The sequence below is a fragment of the Ambystoma mexicanum genome, chromosome 2p (genome assembly GCF_040938575.1).
Source record: "Ambystoma mexicanum isolate Mex_15411 chromosome 2p, UKY_AmexF1_1, whole genome shotgun sequence".
NCBI lineage: Eukaryota > Metazoa > Chordata > Amphibia > Caudata > Ambystomatidae > Ambystoma > Ambystoma mexicanum.
The window spans coordinates 230,185,972-230,208,326 of record NC_090923.1 but is presented as its reverse complement, the minus strand read 5'-3'; the positions used below and the strand labels follow the sequence as shown (position 1 = coordinate 230,208,326).

General features: G+C 47.9%; 1 protein-coding gene across 3 annotated transcripts in view; it reads right to left on the bottom strand.

Moving 5' to 3' along the window:
* Window positions 1-22,355, bottom strand: part of SUMF1 (sulfatase modifying factor 1) — a 901,271-nt gene that overhangs the window by 665,473 nt on the left and 213,443 nt on the right. For all 3 annotated transcript variants that reach the window (XR_011301918.1, XM_069643509.1, XM_069643507.1), the window contains exon 3: window positions 2,800-2,874. Coding sequence is in view for 2 of the 3 variants with exons in the window: in XM_069643509.1 (XP_069499610.1) it covers window positions 2,800-2,874 (75 nt within the window). In the remaining variant the exon portion in view is untranslated. The remainder of the gene's footprint in view (window positions 1-2,799; window positions 2,875-22,355) is intronic.

Here is a 22,355-nt window from a genome sequence, read left to right as displayed (position 1 = left end):
TGATAGGGTCAGGTAGAATTGGTGTTTGGATAGCAGACCATTTATTTTCATTTGGAGACTTGTTAATGACTGACCAGCACCTTCATTATTTATACTGGCTGGGGAAACCCTGATAGCAATAGTGAGAGATGGGCATTATTATCTCATGGAACACGAGAGGCTTCAGGCATCTGTTCAGTAAACCAGACAAGAACTTGAAGCACGCATCAATTATATGCTTGCAACAGACCTGGTTACAGGAGTTGCCAGCCTGTCAAAACTATGAGTTATTGATAAATCCAGCACAAAAAGGAAAAAAAATCCATATGGAGGTCTTTTAATGTTAATAAAACAAAAAAAGCGAACTGCTATAATAAAAAAAAGGAAACCCAAGTACATGCGGACAATGGGCAATAATTGAAACGAGAGAACAGGATTGTATCAAACATCAAAGAATATTAATAATAAACATCTATTGGAACCGAGTGAGAACCAAAACCTTGAACATGCTTCGAAGAATCGCTGACACAATAAAAAGGAGGAACTGGCATTAGATCCTCATTTGAACATACTTTTAGTCGGGGACCTGAATATAAAATGTACAAATCAACTAGGTCTTCCAAACTTGGACAATAAGAAAAGAGGTGAGACAGACATAGCCAAGTGGCTTCAAATGATGGAAGAAAATAATTTATTCATGTTAAACGGCCTAGTGGAGGGGGACATCCCTAGCAAATCGACTTGGTTGAATGGAAGTCTGAAGTCTACAATAAATTACATGTGGATGTCTGCACAAAGTCAAATGCTTTGAAATACTATCACAGACAGTGACTACAATATTCTGAAACTTACTTGGTTGGAGGAACAAAATAAAGAGACGGCTACTGATAACATAGCTTCTCTAGATGTAAATCAAGGAGGCAACAGCCTAATACAAAGAAAAAGGGATATTGTGGAAATGACCGACAAGTATAAAAACCAGTCATTGCATGACAAATGTGACATCTCGTATGATTCCTTACTGAAGGCTTATTAAACCAAAAACACCGGATTCAAACTTCGGTTACTAGAGCCAAAACACCAATATAGTCCGGAATATCTAAGAGGAAACAAATGAGACAACAGAAAAAACAAATAACACAAACTGCGAGCCTCGACGACCCACTCAGACTAATCAAACTGGTAAAGTCAAACAAGGATGCCCTCTAGCGGCTACCCTTTCTAAACTTTACAATCGCTGACCTCCCAGAAGCTTTGAGACATACAAGAAACTTCCCCCAAAAGTAAATAATGTCGCGATTCCAATGATGTGCTATGCAGAGGATATTGTTCTTATAGACCAGACACAAATTGGTCTGCAACCTCTGTTGAACAACCTGCAAGCATTTATGGAGAAGAACAATCTAGTCATCAACATCAGTAAATCTAAAATCATAACCATTGGAGGAACCAAAAATGTTAGTGAAAACCGATTTAAATGGAAAATTGGAAACCAAACTTTTGAAATAGTGAAAGAAATGTATCTAGGAATAAGATTCAACCAGTCAATAGCGGAAAAAAATGGGAACAATACCTATTAATGAAACCGAAAAGGTTACGCTCGCAAGGATCAATTTTGAACGGAAGATTCAGAACATTTTCAATAGTGCCTGTCACAGCCTTCTACTTGCAAAAATTGTTGCCTAGAAGCAGGGATGAACCTTTCATGGAGAATCTGGGCAAAACTAAAAGCCAATTTTGGAAGCCAATACTGAAACTCCCGAGATGTACACCAATTGCTGCCATAAGAGCTGAGCTACGGCTTCAGTCTCTATACTTACTAATAAAATGGAAATCAATCACTTTTTTAAGGAAGCTTTTATTGCCGGAACCGGTGATTGGTTATAAATTGCTAGTAATGCACGAGCACGCATAGAGTGCAGTCCTGCTTAATATCGGGAAAGACAAATGGATTCAAGAACAACGGGACTTGGGGTCCTCGCAGGAAGAACTGATTGCAAATCCAGATCGAGTAAAAGGAAAATTAAAAAACCAAGACTGGATAAACACAAGAGAGCAAAGGATTTCCGATAAACTGCAAAAAGAAGCAGCTCACGAACATCGAAAAAGGGATACCATGCCATCGTACTTGTCGGAATTTCCTACAAAACATCCCCGAAAGAGACTGATGTAAATCAGACCGAGTGTATCCGACAAACGAGTTTAAGCATAATACCGGGGAACGAGGTACAAACAATGGAACAGGTAGATTTTGCAACAAGCAAGGCCATTTAGAAACGACAAGACATGTACTGTTGGAATGTACAACAGTACTGGAAAAAAGAATTAGCTGTTTGCAAACTTACTTGGAGCCATTCAAAAAATAGACAACTGGTGGATATGTTTTGTTCAAGGAGGAAACCTGCGATTTACATCGGCTGGAATAAACTTAGTAGACAAATTAATGAAAGATCAAGTGAGGGAAGACGGAAAAGAGAAGGTGTAACTAATTGAATTGAGAACTACTAATGCCTTAGGGAGCAAATGATGGTCTCAGGCAAGGAAATAGTTCTGTGGACATATGGAATACGAAAAAACAACGATAACAGGGAAAAATTGTCATAAACCGCATGAGTTAAGTGAGATGTGTAAAAAGTTTATTTTAAACTAAAATCACAATAAAAAAAATAAAACAAATTATTATTAAATAATCTAAGAAATTTCAAAACCGTTTCCACACCCTTCTTCTGTCCCACCACAGCTAACAATGAAAGGCACGGGAACACTACTAAGCAGCTGCAGAAGGAATTCCCACAACTGCTGCATTGAAAGAGTACTCACAGCTTGCTGGATGCTGCTCTTCACCGCCTCACTCAGTAAACCCTCAAATACAAAGGAGTCCCCAAACTGCTCCGCCTAGAAAAGACAAAATATTGATTAGAACACGTAGATGAGTAGCATCATCAAATAAAAAATAACATAGCCTCAATGGTTCTCACAGTTCTTGTCAAGGAATGGCTGCTTCCTAACTTGAAAAGGTGCAGAATAACCTCATGTCAATTAAGGCAGATTTGGAGACATTTTCAGTTTGTAGTTTTGAATGAGCCGCATTTGGCCTATAGGTACAGCTTCAGATAAGTCTCGATAGGTCACTGGTATTCCGTTTGGATCCTTTCATGCCCAGATTGCCCCATTGAACATATTACTTATAGCCTTCTTAGGTGGACAGCATAGACAAGTATTAAGCATAAGGTCTCTGTCATCTTCACAAAGTTTTAAATCTTCATAATACATTGCAGAAATCTACATTTGCACCTAGAAATTAATTCCCTTCATGTCAATTTAGGCAATACGCCTATGATGCATACTACATATATGTTTTTAAATTGAGGTACTTACATTTAATTGACTGAATAACCATCTCTTGGGTCATTTAAATGTCCATGGCTACTAGAAGTGAAACAATTCTTGAAAAATTATGCCCGTCATATCCTAAATACCAATTCGTTAAGGAGATTAATATTTCTGGTGAACATCAGATACTTTCCTGCCTAAAGAATCACAAAACAGACATAACAAAATAATTCTAAAATTATATTTCCCCATCACAGGTACAATCACACGAACAATGTAGCCATATCGCCATAACTATACAAAGTAATCTCTAGGTTGCCACAAATAATTAAAACATTGCCTATATGGTTCTATGTCTTTGGGTCGTGCACAAAAGCTTGCACCCGTGGATTGCAGTAAAAAACGTTTTTTTTTTTAAAAAAAGGTTGCATTCCAAGCTGCGAACGTTTGTGCGCAGCCCTCTCCCAGTCCTTGTCGGAGGCCTCCACACCCAAAACTACAGCCACTATGCGGCACCCTCTACCCGCTCCTGCCCCTCCCACACTTACCTGCTGTGGGCTCTGGCCTCCCACGGTATGCAGACTGCCTATACAATACAAATGAAAAATTTCAATATCTTTCTGTCAGCCAATTACTTCATTGTAACAGCCAATCCCTTACATACCACACAACCCAAATGGTTTTAATTAAATTAATAGTCTAATCCCACAGTACTCTAGTGCTTACTACCTAGATTTGTGCTACACAAATTCAATACACGTACCCAGTGCATCAAAACAGTGTTAATGGGAGCCTTATAGGCATTAACCGCAATAGTTTACAGACTATTCCATCTCACCTGATTTTCAATCAATCATCCCTAAATTAGTTTCATATGTCCAGCCACCCATGTACACATTTAATTCCGTTCATGCAACGGTGAAATTTCAAATGTACCGCCCCTAATTTAACAGTGGACTTTTTTAAAAGAGCTCCCACAGCTCCCTGAAATCAGTTTTTCAGCCATTTTACTTTTTGTCTTGTAGATTTCCTAGAATACCCAAAAAGCTCAACATTTTGCTCGAGGTAGCTAACCATTTGATCGGCATGTTGCATACTGGTTCATAATGACGGGATACAGTTCTAAACTATCCTTTATGAATATGATAGTCAAACTTTCAGTAATAATGGAGTACACTGCTCCACCTCTTTCAAGACTTGCTTCTAATAGAGTCCATTAGATCAAAAGCTAAAATCAATTGCAATTATTTACGTAAATATTTTCCAGGACACTGTTTCATTGCGATTTGTAAAGTATTTTCACTGCTTCTTACAAGATTCTTACATGTTTTGAAGCATGCAGCTAAAAGTTTACTTTATAGTAGTTTCCTCAATGACTGTTGAGCTCACGCACCTCAATGGCCGCTGTGACATAGTTCCATACGATAGGCAGGGTGAAGGTCCTGGGAGTAACAGTTCATCACCCGCCTTAAGAACAGTATATGCAAATTGGACCCTGGTAGACATCGGGGTAGAACAGGACAGGATTCTAAAAGATTCAGGAACCCTAAATCAGATGGCACTCTAGAAAGAAACCGGGGCTCCAAGAATCAGTAGAGGGGTGGCAAGCTAGGGGAGACTGACACCAGCAGGGAGACAAAACTCCAGGGAGAAAGATTTCCCTTGGTTTCCCCCCTCCCGAGACTCCACAGGATTAGAAGGAACAAACTCTCAAGTCCGAACTAGTATAGGTTCTGCCGGTGGATGTTACTAATAGACAACCAATGTACACCTTATATACCTGCTCAGAGCCACTGAACAACAAATTCATAACGCATCACTGGAGACTACAAATTACTATATACTATGGCGGGTTCTCATTTTACATGCCATATATAAATATAATAAAATTGCCTTACCTGGTCTCACATTGTGGGCTTACATGAAAGTAAAGTAGCAGAGGTGTGCTTTTATTTTATGGGCAAGTAAAAATGTCTTTATCCAGCACTTACAGTATATAATGGATATACAAATTTAATACGATGTAATCCTGAAGTTTGCAAGGACTCCATTTTGAAGATCCATTCATGCCCCATTTGGAGGAAAGGGTCCTCTATAGTTAAAACTTCAAGATCAAAGATAATTCCTTTGCCAGCAACACATCCATATTGTTTTTAAAAAGCAGAAAGGAGGCGACCACCAAGGGGCGCAGGCGAAATGGCCGCCTGAGCGATCGCCGCCCCAAGATCCCACCTAATATGGCATGTTATCCTAAGAGAGTTCTTATGTGGGAGGCAGTCTGCGTGTAGCAGGTAAAATCTGGGGGGAAATCGGCGAAAGTTTCCCTCAGAACGCAAAGAGGAAAGTGGTGCCGCCCAGGCCCCCGCAAAAGCATCAGCGGGGTCCTGAGGCCGCGCCTCATGTGAGCTGCGTTGTTGCAGCGAGATTGAGGAAGAGGAGGCAGAAGGAGGTCGGGAAGGGCGGATCCGAAGGGAGGAGGAAGCAGCCAAGAGCTCGGGTACGCTACACGGTGTGGAAGCGGAGATCCGGCAAGCCCCGGCCCTTCCAGGGCGGCTCTATAGGGCTACCGGTAGCTAGTGCATGTCACACAGTGTGCATGCGTCGAACCAACGAGCCCCGGCCTCACCAGCAAAACGTCCTTGCAACGGTGCGGCGAGCCTGCACAGAAGCTGGTAAAGTGGCCCGGGAACCCGTCAACACACCTCCTGGGGAGCAACTACTCGCACATCACTCAGTTCAAAGACGACAACAGAGGAGGAAAAGGGGCATTCATCACAGGGCCCTTTCTGGTGAGCGGGGGAGAGCACGCACAGACTCACTGCACGCCCGCAATTCAGCAAGGCCTAGTGCGGTGGCACCAGCACTAATCGCAACAGGCACATTTCTCTGATTTGGTGCTGCCACTGCAACCCGCATCCCCTTTCCCTAGCAAGTGCATATTCCAAGTAGCATTCGATATAGCAGAAGAGGACCTGGGGACAGTCCCTCCCACAGACACCTTTGGATAGAGGCAAACACCCAGGGGCATATGCAGTGCTGGATAGAACCAGCGACAGCCCAAATGTTACAGGAATCACCACCTCATGAAGCCCCTGTCATACCCGGCGGAGACCAGGATGCCTTGACTAAGGCAGATGTGCGTCTTCTGTTGGACGAGATCCACTCCCTGTGGAGTAGCATGATGACAGTCAACGCCCTTCAGGAGACAAGGTAGAGGCTCTAGAATACCATCAGCAGTCTACATCTACAGATCTTATCGTAATGAGGGCCAAAAGCCGTTTCCAGAACCTCGACCAGAGAAACCTGGAGCTAGCAGCTGAAATTGACGACCTGGAAAACAGGGAGAGGAGAGCCAACATTCAAATTCAAGGCCTCAAGGAAGCGCTCAATGAAACGCTGGTGAGCCTGGAGAGGAAGGCAAAGGCATTGGTAAGCTCGCTCTTCCCCGCCCCCTGTCCCTGGAGCTTGAATTTGAAAGAGTTCACCGGGCCGGCGGCCCCCCGAACGGTCGAGGTCCGTACTAGCCAAATGTCATAATTACAGACAGAAGGTGGAAATAGAGCAGCGAGCCAGAGAACGGAACACATAGATTTCAAGGACTCAAGAGTCTAAAGAAGAGACTGCTACCCTTTAACCACCTGGCTACGTGAGCACAACATCTGATACAGATGGGGCTTCCCCTTCGCACTTCTGTTCGAGCATGCCAGTGAGGAATACACAGAGTGACCTCAGGGGAAAACTTGGCTCAGAGCGATTTGGTGGGCGTTCCCATGACCCGCCTCCCACTGCTTGTCGGGCTGGACGATTTAACAGCTAATAAATTGATGTTGTAGGTTTTGGGTCTTTGGGAGGGTGACCCATTGTATGTCCCTTTGGTTTTTTCAAGGGCGTCTCCAGTTTTGAGGGAAACCCTTTTTTCCTCTTTATTCTTATGGGGGAGCGAGGGAGATTTAGGGGATGCAGGGGAAATCGCACAGCGGTATGGGGGTGGGGGGGAGTGAAAGGCCATGTTCTAGGGACCGCCAATTTCATACATTGGGCAGCAGAGGGGTGCATAGTGCACGCAGATGGTCGTCTACTCAACACGGTGGCGACAATCAGCAGAATCCAACAACTAATGGCACATACTGGCAGGCGAGGGGGCCACACTCCCAGTCAGGCACAATGCATAAAGCTTTGCAGGGACATCAGCTGACCCACTGCATATGGGGTCACTAAATGTTAAAGGTCTCGACTTGTCCCAAAAAAGATCAATACTGGTGAGAGCTTTCCAACAGACCAAACTAGACATTCTATTTGTGCAGGAAACCAAATTCAAAAGGGGAGAGAAAATCACTCACAAAGGTAGACAGCTGGGGGGGAGCCATATGGGCTTCTGGGTCAGTCATAAAGGGAGGGGTTGGGAACCTCCATCGCTCAGCCCTCTGACTACAGGTCACATATACTCATAGGGACCCAAGTGGGAGGTACCTTATCATATAGGGGATCATTCGACCAAGGAAGGTCACCCTGTGCTCAGCATACACCCGAAAACACAGCAATTAGCGTCTAGTAGAGATCTTTTCACATTGCTGGACATAGAGATGAGGGGGGCCTTGATCTGTGGAGGGGACTTTAATTTGGTTCTGGACCCAGCATTAGACCGGAAATCATAGCGAGGGAGCTGGCCCCTTCCCCTGTTATAAGAGGTTCTTCCAGAGCTTGATAAGGGATCACTTCTTGGTGGATTCTTGGAGAGCCCAACATCCGCAAACAAAGGCGTACACATTTTATTCCCCCCCAGACCCTCACCTCACCCCCCACATAAAACACTCTCCCGGATTGACTACATATGTCTAGAGGCAGAAAGCCTATGTCATAGCAATAAATGTGCGTCCATTGAGCTAGTAGGATGGTTGGACCACGATATGGCCGTTGTCGAGCTTGACCTGGGTGCCAGCACGTTCACGGACAGAGGTGGATATGCAATGACACACTTTTCAAAGACAAACTCTTTAGGCATTCGCTGCACTCAGAGATCTGGGATTTCTTTAAGCGTAACGACACAGCCGATCCCTCCTGTATGATAGTGTGGGAAGCAGCGAAAGCCATCATAAGGGGTCTGTTAATAGGGCAAGGAACGTTTGTGAAAAGAACGAGACTGCTTAGAGAGACCCAGCTGAAAAAAAGAGATCAGCAGGAAAAAGGCAGCCCTAGAGGAAGGGAGGGGGGAAGACAGCTAAGACCCTAGCAGAGGTTAAGGAACTTCGGCAAGTACTAAAGGACGTATGGCATGGCAAGTCTTAATCAACTCAAATACAGCAAACAAAAATATTATGAGAAGGCGATAAAGCCCACACCCTACTCGCGAGACTGAGTACAAAGGGCTGTCAACAAGATCAAATCCCAGAAAGGAGTCATAGTTGGTGATCCTGCTGACATAACCACCTGCTTTGCCCAGTTTTATGAGGCGCTTTACACCTCAGATTGCTGCTCCTTCCTAGAGAGCATAGCAACATTCTTGGGACACCTGGCATTTCCCGCATTGCGAACTTCAGACCAAGATATGCTAAATGCGCCCGTCATAGCAGAGGAAGTTGACCTCGCTATCTCCAAATTAAAAGCAGGATCTGCGCCGGGACAAGATGGCTTCACCCCGGACTACTACTCAAAAGGTGCCCTAACATCCTTTTTGACTCTTATTTAACAATATCATGGTCACAGGACAAGCCCTGTCCTCCTTCACAGAGGCCAGAATTATAGTGCTGCCTAAAGAGGGGAGAGCTCACCTGATATCCACGGGGACGCCACTCAGCCTGGCTGGAAAATTAGCACTCTCAAACCCTCTCCCTTGATCGTGTGTTGGACGTAGATAGCGCCTGCAATACAGGAGAACTGGATATAAGGCTTAAATGTCTCGTATTGATTCCCACCTCCCTCAGCCTCCAATTCCTCCCTTAAGTATAATCCCTCTCCTCACCTTAATATTAGGTATGGTTTGCTCTTCGTTCTGCGTCTCTGTGCAGGGGCGCGATGGCGGTGTGGGCATTCTGCAACCTAGTTGCTTCACTGGTGCATTGCCCGGTGTTCGGGTCCAGGCCTGCTGTGACTCCAATTTGCTTGATGAGATAGATACTACTGTTTTACAGTCTTTTATCTTGCCCTTTTCCTCTTTGGCCTTTTTGTTGTGATTAATGTCTCTAGTTTCTTTCCCTCAGATGAGTTGGAGAGTTTTGGCGTTACCGTGCTGTATAGGATGAGAATCCCAGCAAGGTAAGTGAATGCGCGGTGCGCAGCGCTTTCTTGCCTTTTCTTTTTGCTGAGCTGTGCCTGCGCCGCTTCCTTTGCAGGTCGTTATGATGTTCCGGGCCCCTGTGATGTTCCGAGATCAAGGAGAGTCTACACCTGGTAAGTGGTTTTCGTTGTCCTTGCGTGGCCGTGAGCGAGCACTCACTAATAATGTTTCTTTTTGTCTTTTTCAGGTTGCAGCAGCGTTCCGAAGATGGATGCAGCGTTGTGATGAAGAAACCCTGGATCGCATGTATTCAGGTGAGCAGCTGCTGGTAGTTTGAAGATGGAAGATTCAAGACCAAAGCCAAGCTGCTACTTACGGGTAAGCGCTGAATAATGGTGGTGTTCTTCTTCCAGATACAGGATTCAGCACGTGGCAGGATGCAAGAAACCCTAGAGATCAGAACTGGACACGGTGAGCGTTACGCTGCTAACTGCAGAATAACGCATGTGCTGCTGTTTGGGTGTGGCTTATATAGCCCAAGTAAAGTAGTTCCAGGTAGTAGGCCCAGCCACACCCGAAACACGAGACCGCATAGCTCAGTTCTTTGGAACTGAGCTATACGAGTGCCTCCATGTTAACTGAAGTCCCAATCCAAAGGTTGTCCTTCACATAACAGTATGAGCCTGGTGCCAAAGTGGCTAGGACTGGCTCCAAGAGAGTCCCTGATGGTGTTTTGTGGCCCTTGAGGCCAGAACGGAAGCCTGGAACCAGGCCCCAACGGAAAGGCTGGTTTGGCCATGAAGACCAGGGGCATGAATCGTGACAGAGACAGGCTCGAGTGTGGCTCGTATAGGCCAATCTCATTGTTAAACGTGGACGCAAAGGTTTATACCAGCATCCTAGCCAATAGACTGAGTATGGTGCTGCAGATTCTTTGGCACAATGACCAAGTGGGATACGTAAAGGGGCGACAGGGCTCCGACAATGTCCGCAAGACCCTAGATCTAATAGCAGCTATTGATGACGACATACACCCCACCCTGATCTCGGTCGACGCAGAAAAAGCCTTCGACAGGGTGGAATGGTTATTTATGCTCCAGGTGTTAAGAAAAGTCAACCTAGGGTCCAAGTGGGTTATGGGGGCGCAAGCACTGTATCGCAGCAACAGAGCTAAAGTTGTAGTCAATGGTGTAGCATCCCCTCCTTTCACCCTGTCAAGAGGAACCAGGCAGGGGTGCCCTCTGTCGCCCTTAGTCTTTGCTTTAGTGACGGAACCCCTAGCCCCAGATCATTCAGAATGACATTTAAATAATACGCCTCATAAAATTTGGCAGAGAGTACAAACTGGCTCTGTTTGCCAACGATGTTTAGGTTACTCACCCTTCCCCGTCGATCCCAAGGCCAGACTAGAGGAGTATGGCGCGCACTCAGGGTTCCGCATAAATAGAAACAAAATGGTAGCCCCCGGCTGGGAGACGTAGGAACTCACTTGGACGCGAACCCAGTGACTTGGGGCCTAAAGGTTGCTAGAGATAATTTCCGATATCTAGGTATCACGATTACGAAACTCCTGAAGGACTTGTATCATGCAAACTATATGCCGCTCTGGACGGTGCTCAAACGTGACACTCGGAAGTGGTCAAAATGAAAGCTCTCGTGAGCAGGGAGATTTATGGCCATAAAAATGAACGTCTTACCATGCCTTTTCTTCCTGTTCCAATCACTCCCAGTCATCCTCCCAGATTCCTTCCTTGCTGAAACTAAAACCCTGCTGGCACTTCTATGGGAGCAAAAAAATAAATAAAAACGGATCACATACAACATAAGAATCCTCCCCAAGGAGAAAGGGGGCATGACATTCCCAGATCTCCTTGAATACCATAGAGCAGCGCATACGAGAGTGCTTGTAGACCATGTCGGGGAATCCCACAGCAAGCAGTGGGTTCACCTGGAGAACGGCTACTTTGCCCCGGTCATCCTGGGTGATGGCTTTGGGCTCCTCTGAAATCCTTCCTGCGCAGGGTGCGAGAGCACCCGATTTTAAGGGTGTTATGGTCAATATGGAAAAAACATCTGAACATGTGTGGGGTCACTACTTGGCCCTCCCCCCCCCTTAGTTGCATCTGGGCCCCTCCGAATAGGGATATCACCATAGACCCGATCCGCTTTCAGCCACTATACGAGCAGGGGTTCGTTACAGCGCGGCAAATGTGGATAGAGTGGGGTCTTTCTGTCAAGAGAAGAACTTCAGAGCGCACAACAGAGCTTGAGGATCTAGCCACTTCCATACCTACAACTAAAGGGGGTCCTCACAGACCCACGGTGGAATGCTCAGTTGCAGCAGCAACTCACCCCCTTTGAATGCATCCTAAATACACAATCGGGTCTAAGGGGATAATTACCAGAATTTACCGAGCTCTCATAGAAAGGAGGTCACCTGCAACCCCCCCGCACTCAGGCGAAATGGGAGAAAGAACTGGAGTGGGTGAATAATCAGGAAGGATGGGGCGCAATATTCAGAGCGGTCTGGCAGTCGTCAATTGCGGTTCAATGATGGAAGATGCATAACTGCAGGTAACTTATGCAATGGCACCTAACCCCTCCAGCGCTTGGTGAAAATGTATGCAGGCATCAGCCCCTATTGTTGGCGGGCCGCGCACATATTACTACAAGTGGTGGGACTGTCCTAGTGTGCAAGTCTACTGGAAGGAAATCCTGGGATGGATATTAATTATCTATATTAAAAAACATGGTGATCCTCTTGTACCGCACTGCACCTGAAAAGCCATGTTACCACTGTACACCTGTCGATCATAATAAAAATATATTTACACAAAAAAACAAAAATAAACGCAGAAAGAATCTTTGACTCGAATTACAAGTTCAACAGTCTTGCTTTATACCCAGAGGTTGGTGCTGCTTGTATTGACTAATCATTGATCCGGCTTGCATAAGGGAAATACAAGGGTTGGTCCATACTTCGTAGAGACAGAATGTATTACCACATCGAAACCAAAGTATTTCCTTGCACCGTGGTGAGGTCAGATCATCTTTCAGGTTCTCCCTATAATCCACAACATAGTGTCAGTTCCAAAGCTTTACCCAATAAAAAAGGGGTATTCAATTATCCTTATGCAATATCCCCTTCCAACCCATTTCAATGTTCATTGGTAAAGACGGTTTAGTACATAGGATATCTAGTAATCGCTATGATTTTACTTATCTTTGTTCAAGAGCTTTAGTAAAAAAAAAAAGAGCACTATAGGTCAGAGCCGTAAACTGCAGATGTCACAGTCTGGCACTTGTAAACCTCCAGAGTGATCAACCACTGCTTCGTAAAGTTAGCCACTGTCAACTTTACAAGCTAGTGCCGAGATACTCTTTCCAAACAGAGTTTTCCACCGCAACACCACCAGAAACCCACTTTCTATCTGCCTGAGGCTGCCTGCAGGTCAGGAAAACCAAAATAAGCATCCAGGGACTGGCCCCTGTGACCTCTGACAAAGTTATTTCCGGGCTATTTCGGGTATATAAGCACTGTACTCTGGGGTTCCATTTAACCGGGCGCACAGAGCAAAGGTAAGATAGGGCTAAAGGTTGCTACTATAATCTTCTCCAGTTCATTCTGTGTTCCCTGTTAGCCCCCGTTTTCCACATGCTGCCACAAAAATGCCTTGCAGACAACACCCAACAATCAAATCTAACTCCAATACTCCACTACAGCTATTTGCATACATCTGCACCTGTAAGTACCCCAAGCTTCCCAATTACTGAATTGTCCCTCCACACTGCTACTCACCCATGCTTTCACTCCTGCTGCTCCTCCTGCTACTCAACTCTCCAAATGCATTCCCAAATCAAGCTACAAATTCCTCCTTTCCTATCCCAATTAAACTCACAACTCCTCAAATCTCCCACTATTCCATCTTCTTCCAACAAAGCAGACAAGCTAACCATACCTCCTATAACACCTGCCCAGCTCACCTCTCTTCCTCCGAGACTCAACTTCCATACTCTTCTTTACCTCATCAACTGAACATTGCGCTCTGCAATGCTCAGTCTGTATGCAACAAAATGTCCTTTATAACTGACTACTTTCACTCCAGCTCCCCTCCCGTAGACCACCTTGCTATCACTGAAACATTGTTTTTTCCATCTGACACTGCGGCCCTACACAACTCCAAACCATTGTTCATACACTCACCTTGGCTGACTGGTAAAGGTGGAGGAGTTGGACACCTACTCTCTTCCTGCTTCAATGCCTCACAAATCTCCAATGCCACATCGTCTCCTACCTTTTTTGAATTCACCATTTCTACTATTGCTCTACCTTACTCGGTACACATCTACATCTATCGCCCTCCTAGTCCCACTGGACCATTCTTTGAACAATCTTTGATTATCTTAGGCAACTCCTTGATTCTCTTTCCACTAAACATCACCTCATTCTCTTAGGTGGCTTTAACCTTCCCTCTCCAACCACTTCTCAGAAATCTGAACTTCAGTGTTTTCATAGTGACCACAATCTCCACTCTATCCATAAGCTACCTACCCACACAGAGAGTAACTATTTGGATTTCCTATTCATCTCCACCTCTCTCTCAGCCTCTAATGCTACTGTCACACCATCAATATCTGATTACGCAATTGTTTCCATCACCATCTCCTTTCCACCTTCTGAGCTTTCCTCACCACTTGCTTCACCTATCACCAAAAGGAAATATAAACCTTCTGCCATTTTCCCCGTTTTTCTCAGACCTACAGTTCTCACTCTCCTCCTCAACTCTCTCAAGTCCACTCTTTTTTTTTTTTTAACTTGTTTATTTTTGGTTAGCGCACAGGAAAACAAATTAGCATATCAGATCAACACTTCATAACAGCATTAATATATAGTTGTATATCCCCAGACACCCGCTCCGACCCTTTAGTTCTGGCAGTCTCCTGAGGACTATCTCTTTGCCCGTTAAGTCCGACCTCTGACTCATCAGCCCCTGTTATCCCTTACCCCGCTCCGTCTTCCTCCTATATCTCCGTGCTTACGTCACCAGCTCCTGATTCTGGCTATCCTCCAGGGCCTGCTCCTCTATCGACTGAGTCTATTCTCCCTCTGCCGCCAGCATGGCATTCATCACTAGGCGTGGTTTGTATGTCAGCGCCGGGAAGCGCAGGTCATAGTCTATCACCGGGGACCAAATGTTTGTGAAACGGTGGAGGCAGCCTCTATTTGCTGCCATGATTTTCTCAGCGATGAAAATGTCCCAGATTTTCAACCACCACAGCACTGTTAAGGGGCCTTCCGGAGACTTCCATGTCCGGGCTATTGTGATTTTAGCGGCCCAGAGCAATTGAGTGATGAGGGCCGCGAGCACGCCCGCTTTTGGGTAAATGCCTGGAATTGGGGTCCCCAGCAGGAGTGGTTCCGGTTCTAGTGGCAGAGAGATCTGGGTAATGTCTGTGATGATAGCTATACATTGGGCCCAAAAGACCGACACCACCGGGCACGACCACCACATGTGTAGGTAAGAGCCTGGCGAGCCACAGCTCTTACTGACTGAAGTGGTGTAGTTGAAGCGGTGGGAAGTACCATCTCAAGAGAAGTTTATGTGCACATTCTCGGTTGGTGATGCAGAACGAAGCTGAATGCGTGCGGGACTAGATATCAGTCCAGGCCTGATCTTGGTCTTTCTGCCACTGCGACATATATGTTGCTTTGGCTGACAATAGGTTCACCTGGAATAGTCGGTGTAGCGTCGAGATCCGCCCTTGGGGCTGGAGGGTCGGCCATCGTTAGTTCCAAGGCGTCCAGGGCTCGGGTGGCAGCCTCTCGTGTTTGGGGGTGTGAGCACCAGTGCCTGAGTTGGCAGTATGAGAACCTGTCTGACTCCGAGAGATTAAACGCTCTTTTGCACTGGACGAATGTCAGCTCCCTAGGCCAACTATTTGAAGGATCCCAGCCATTGAGGCCTCCGGCGATCTAGTTTCTGAAGTTTGAGGGGGAAGATCCAGGTGAGAATGCCGGATTGTGGAAGACTGGAACTGAGGGGCCTTGGTCTCTCGGGATGCCCCTGGATTTGCGGGCCCAATCCCATGTCTTCAACGTCTTCTTGATCGAAGATAAAATGGCTGGCCACGACCGCCCGGAGTACAGTTGGTAGGTGCAAGAGAAAGCGCAGGGGGAGAGGTAATCGGGATTGTTCTACGTCCATCCATTTTGGGCAGGCTGACACTATGGTCCAAGCCCGGGTGTGAGCTATCTGCGCCGCCATTTGGTATTTTTGGAGGTCCGGGACACCCAAGCCTCCCTGGTCCGAGGCACAAAGCATGGTCCTCCGTGAAATGCAAGCTTTCTTCCCCCTCCATATGAATTCAAATATCTTCCTCTGCAGTCGCTGCAGCTGGGGGCGCTGGACTATGATGGGAAGGGCAGAACAGGCGTACAGAAATCGAGGCAATAAGTTCATTTTACAGGCCGTGATGCGCCCTATTAGTGATATTTCTTGAGTGAGCCAGGCGTCCAGGTCTTTTTCCAGCGTTTTAATCAGGGGCGGGAAGTTAACCCGATAAGTGTCACCAGGGTTAGCGGGGATCCACACCCCCGAGGTAGGGGATGGAAGTTTCACTTAGTGGGATCGCGCACTGGGCGCTGAAGGATTCCTTGTCTCTTTGATCCAATCCTATCCCCAACGCTGTCGATTTCACAAAATTGATGGCAAATCCGGACACCTTCCCGAATCTGTGGATTTCCGCTAGGGCGGTTCTTAAGGACTGGGAGGTGTCGTCAGCGTAGAGCGCGATCTTATGCTGGGTGGAGCCCACTTGGAGACCTTTGATTCTGGTGTTGAGGCAAATCTGTTGGGCCAGGGGTTCCATAACCATAGCAAAAAGTAGGGGAGAGAGGGGGCAGCCCTGTCTAGTGCCGCATGTTAAGAAAATCGGGCTTGTTAGTAGGCCGTTCACTCGGAGAAGGGTAGTCAGGGTTTGGTAGTTTGCCAAGATTAGCTTTACGAAGGTGGGCCCCAGGCGGAACGATTCCAGGGTAAGGCGTAGGAACGACCAGTCAACTTTGTCAAAAGCCTTGGTCGCGTCCAAGGCTAGCAGGGCGAGTTTCTGCAAGCCTTGCCTCGCTATCTCGACCAGGTTGAGGACTCGACAAGTGTTATCCGTGGTGGCTCTGTTTAGAATAAATCCCATCTGGTCCGGATCTATAATGTCCGGAAGAAGCTTCGCTAATCGGTTTGCCAAGACCTTCGAATAGATTTTCGCATCCAGGTTTAATAAGGAGATGGGACGATATGCTGCGATATCTCTGGGGTCTTTTCCTGGCTTCAGCGCTAGTACTGTGATCGACTCTTTCATCGATGGGGTTGTTGATCCGGAGATGGCGAATGAGTTGAAGAGGGTCGTCATTGGTGCTAGCAGCTGGGCCGAAAGATCGGGACGAGAAGCCATCCGGGCCAGGGGCTCTAGTTTTCAAGCTTTTAACAGCCTCGTCGATCTCTTCGCTGGTAATCAGGGCCTCCAATTCTTCTCTACTTGCCTCTGAGAGTTTGGGTAAGGCGGCTTCCCGCAGGTAGGACTGCTGCTCTCCACAGGGTTTTGGAGTCGCTGTCATAGTCTCGGTTACGTGAGCCTCTGCAATTCTCAACTTATCCTGATCTGCGAACTGGACTACACCCTGGGGATCTCCGAGGCCTATACCAGTATTCCTCCTCTTGATTCTTGCCAGTTTTTCCACCAGGAATTTATTCACCTTGTTTCCTCTAGCGTAGTAACTTTGCTTTGTTTTGGTTAGAAGCAGGGCTGTGTCCTCCGCATAATGGGCCTCTAATTTCTTTCGGGCTGCCTGCAAGGCTCGGTAGGTTCTCGGGGACCAGTTTTTGGCCTTATACGCCGTCTCTGCTCCTGGACCTTATCGTCTAGGATGCGGCGGGACTGTTGTTTTTGTTTGTGGTAGGCCGCCCCTCGGGAGATCAGTACTCCTCTCACCACGGCCTTCATTGCGCCCCATGTATTCGCTGGGGAGGTATCTTCATTTTTATTTTCTTCAAAGAACTGCTTTATTGTTTTAGCTACTATGTCTCTGGTGGCCATATCGTTTAGGATTGGGTCATAAAGAGACCATCTGCGTCTTGGGGACGGGTCTGGGTTATGCGCTCTTAGCGTTAACATTATGGGCGCGTGGTCTGAGTGGATTCTGGGACCTATGAGGACATCATCTGTGTATGCCAGGATCTGCGGGGATGCCAACAGAAGGTCGATGCTTGAGTAAGTTCTATGTACATAGGAATGGCACGAGTAGTCTCGCTCCTCTGGGTGGAGGATCCTCCAGGTATCCACCACGTCGAAAGTTCAGAACAGTTTAAGTAAAGCAATCGCCAAGCCAACATCCCCGCGGGCTGGGGGGTGTGATCTGTCTACTAAGGGGTTGGGGACCCCGTTGAAATCTCCCCCGAAGATGGTCTGGCCCACAGCAAACGGTAGGAGGGTGCTTTCCAGGGTCGAGTAGAATGCCTCCTGCTCTTCGTTCGGGGCATATACGGAGATCAATGTGTATAGTTGGCCGAAAATTCGGTACTTCACCACTACAAAGGGGCCATCGGGGTCCAGCTTAGAGTCCAGGATTTGCGGCTTCAGACCTTTGGCGAATAAGATTGCTGTGCCACCCCTCTTTGTTCCGTTTGATGCCAAAAACTGTTGTGGGAATTGCCGATCTCGGAGCCTCGTGAAATCCGCCGGAATCAGGCGTGTCTCCTGTAAGAAGACAATGGAGGCCTTGTCATTCTGAATGCGTTTTAGGATCGCTTTCCATTTCTGTGCGGCGTTGAGTCCTCTAACATTCAACGATAGAAACCATAGTTTCTGATGTGGAAGGGGAGCCTCCTGAATGTCCTCTGGGATGGAATTCTGTTTCTCGTGGGGGGCTGGGGTTATTCAGTCTTCATTTCGTGACTCAGAGTTAACTAAGCTTTCCTGCGGCTGGGTTTTCTGTGTCCTCCAACGGGAGGGTAGACTTTTACATGAGTGGGCCAACTGGGCCATAACTGTTCTCCCGGCCAACGGGGCTGGGACCCAACCACAAAATAGGGCTGGTCTCCGAGGGTGAGTTGGTGACATACTCCTTGGAGTGGGGTATGGGCCGCTCAGGACCCGCGGCAATATCAGAAATTGGTTTAATCTCTGGATCGGTCTGCGTAAGTGCCCAGTAGGGCGGTCTCATTTTATCTTTCGGTGTCTCTGAGGCTTCGCCCAAGGCTGCTGCTGCTGCCGCTGGGGTACTCGCTCCGACTCCCCTGGCGAGTGCTGCGGGGACTGAGCCGTCGGGGCCTTCGGGGAGCATGGGTGTAAGATTGACTCGGCATCTTCTAGGTGGCTGATCCTGCGCTGGGTTCCTTGAAACGTGAATTGGAGAGTGGAGGGGAAAAGCCATCTGTAGCGAATTTGCTGGCTCTGTAAGAGTTGTTTTAGGGGTCTAAGTGAGCTTCTTTTCTGTAAGGTTGTTAGCGAGAGGTCCTGGAAGATTTGCAGTGGGGAGCTCATGAATGAAAGTTCGTCTTTGGTGCGGCTGATGGCCGCGATGGCCTCTTTCGTAGCGTAGAAATGGACCCTGGTAATTACGTTGGGGGAGCCGTCTGAATCTACTCCCCGTCTTGGTCGTAGCCTGTGAGTACGGTCCAGGATAAGTTGGGTTTTATCCATATTTGGGAGAAGAGCTTGGAAGAAATTGCCAATGTATTCAGACAGCTCTTTGTCTGAAATGGTCGATGGGACTCCTCGGATGCGTAGGTTATTTCGTCGTGCCCTGTTTTCTAGGTCTTCTTGTTTAAATTCCATTACTTCATTCTTGCTTTGCAGAGCCAGATCGCTCGTCTCAAGTCTAGGATCGAGGCGTCGTGGCTCTGGGACAGGTCCTCCACTTCGCCCAGCCTCTGTTCAGCCTCGGTCAGTCTTTGATCCGTTTGGTCCATCCGCGTGGTGAGCTCTGACATACAAGACCGGAACTCCGTCTTGATGTCCTGCATGAAGGCCTGGATGTCTTCCTTAGTGGCTAATTTACCTTGCTCCTCAGGGGGTTTTTGTGGCGTTAATTTAGGGGGAAGGTCCGGTTTCTTCGTTCTGTCCGCTGCCAAGAGCATAGTGGAGATGTCTGAGGATTTGGCTGGTTTCGTCGGCTTCGACATTATGTCGGAACTAGGAGCTCTGGGCTGCAGTGACTGCGATGGTTAAGGCTCTCGGGGTGAGGCCTACTAGAGCACAGAGGCCAGAGGTCAGGGACCCAGGGGGGGTAGGTAGACTCAGGTGAAGAGGCCGAGCGCCAGATGCAATGAGTATCACTAGGCCTTGTTTTCGTGGCGTCAGAAAGAGGGCCGCAGAGGCGGCGCAGCCAGTGTAGGGATCTGTTGGAGGGTAGGCGGTATGTGTCCAGCTGGGGGGGCCTCGGGGCCGGGACTCAGGATCGAATATGGGCCGCTGGAGTGGGCCGGGGCACCCCAGGAAGCTCCAGAGATCGGGGTGGGGGGTCTCAGGCAGGGTATTAGGAGATCTCTGGTCGGGCGGGGGACACAGTCCGGTTCTTTGGACCACCGCGGGTGGATATAGCCCTTTCAAGTCTCAGGAGGTTTTCTTACCTCATCCCGGTTCGCTGGGTTGGGCTCAGGGCTCAGGGGCAGGGGAGCCGTGTGTTAGCAGCTGCTCCCGCGTAAGATCCTCCGGGATGTCCGAGGGCCCAGCTTGTGGAGGGCCCAGCCAAGGAGAGTGGGCCGGGGCGCCTCTGGAAGGAGCGGGGTCGTCTGGTGGAGGGGGGGCCATTGAAGGGGCCCCCGGAACGCCTCAACTCCCAAGTCAGGATCCTGGAGTCGGGTGGCAGGGCAGCACCCGCAATATCCTGGAGGAGGCCGCTCGGCCGCAACCAAAGGCAGGGCTGGAGCTCCAGAGACGTGGCCCCCGTGTGTCGGTCGGGTCCTCCCTCCGAACGAGGAGCGACCGTCTTTCCCTCAGCAGACTCGGAGGCCCGTGGTTCTCCAGCGCTCACCGGCCTCAGGTAGGATGGCTCGGGGGGGGGGGGGGGGGGTTGATTGACTGCCGGCTCTCAGCGGGTCCACTCTCGCAGTCACTGGGTGAGCGGGAACCCGTACTTGGCCTCACTGCCTCATCTGTAGGGAGCCGCGTCCTCGCAGAGTTGTCTGGGCCTCCGGACCGCTGTGATGGGGGAGGGGAGGCTGCTACGCCGCTGCTGGGGCTCCGGATAGCTGGTATCAGCGACGGGGAGGAGGGAGCCTCTTAGTGATTGCAGCGGGCAGGCCGGGAGCCCATGTCAGCCCGGAACTAGCCGCCGGGCATTTGGATCGCGGCTCATTTCGTTCCGTCTTGGGGACGACAGAGAGCTCACTTCCCGGCCGCCATCTTGGGAGCGGTGCCAGGGGGCAGAGGGCATCCGGGGAATGGGCTGGATTAGGGCTTCGAGGATGGCAAAGTCGTCTTACAGGGCAGCCGCCGACGCCTCAGGGGTTCGCCTTGCCTGTAAGACTAGGCATGCCGCAGACCGATCCTTTTAGAGTGATTTATTTATCATCGCTGCGGGTCTCGTACGGAGGCCATTACAGGAGCGGCTTGATAGTTCGCGCTCCAGGCCATGCCCCCCTCTCAAGTCCACTCTTAAGAGCGAAAAGGAAATTCTACCCAACCCTAATGTACCTTCACTCCATCCATTCTCGCCGCCTACAGGGCACCCTAAACTCACTCCTCCTAAGGCTATGAATATCAACTCCACTTTCACAGCTAATGACCTAGCTGAATATCTCACTGCAAACATTTCCAAAATTAGAGACTCTCGCCTCATCTTCCTCACACTCGCCCTCCTCCATCATCCTCTGCCTCCATCTCCCACTTTAGTCACATTAATACTGCAAATCTGCTATCTCGACTGATGCAGTTGTGCCCCAACAGACCCTCTTTCTCCACAGCTAGTTAAGCCTATTGTCTCTTTAGTGGGCTCTCACCTAGCTGAACTCTCAGCCTAATTTCCCTCCGTTTTCAAAACAGCCATGATCAGCCCTCTCCTAAAAAAAAAGCAAGGGGCCGACCTGAACCTACTGGCTAACTTTCGCCCTATGTTTCTCCTTCTGCACTACTCTAAAGTGATCAAAAAGGTTGTGTTCAACAGTCTCACCAATTTCTTATACATCCACAACCTTCGAGACTACCTACAAGCAAGGTTTTGTTCTAGTCATTCCACAGAAACTGCTCTCATGAATGTGTCCAACTTCTTCGCCTCTGCTAAGCTCTCCAATTTACCCTCTATCCTAATTCTCCTTGACAAGTGTGCTGCCTTTGACACTGATCTCCTTCATACTCTTTCTTCTTGGGTTTCGCGATTGGGTCCGACCTCGCCAATTCTCTGTCTCCTGGAGCAACAACAACTCTCAATTCACTCCTCTAACTGTTGGTGTTCCACAAGGTTCTGTCTTGGGTCCGTTCTTCTTTACACTATACACCTCTGCTTTTGGGGCACTCATCTTCTCTTTTGAGTTCTCGTACCAACTCTTCACGGAACAAGATCCGAATCATTTTCTCTTTTCCTGAATTCTCCTCAGATATATCTATAAACATTTCAAACTGTCTCTCTGCCATTAAATATTCAATGGTTGTGCACTCTCTGATGTTAAACTCTATCAAAACAAAGGTGCCCTTCTTCCCAGTGTGCAGTTATAATGTTGACTGCAAAAAGTCAAAAACAAAAATTTCGGAAATAAAAATAGTCGAAAAAAACAAACAAAAAAATAATAATAATCAAATGTGTTTTTTTTATTTGTATTTTTTTGGGGTTTAGCTA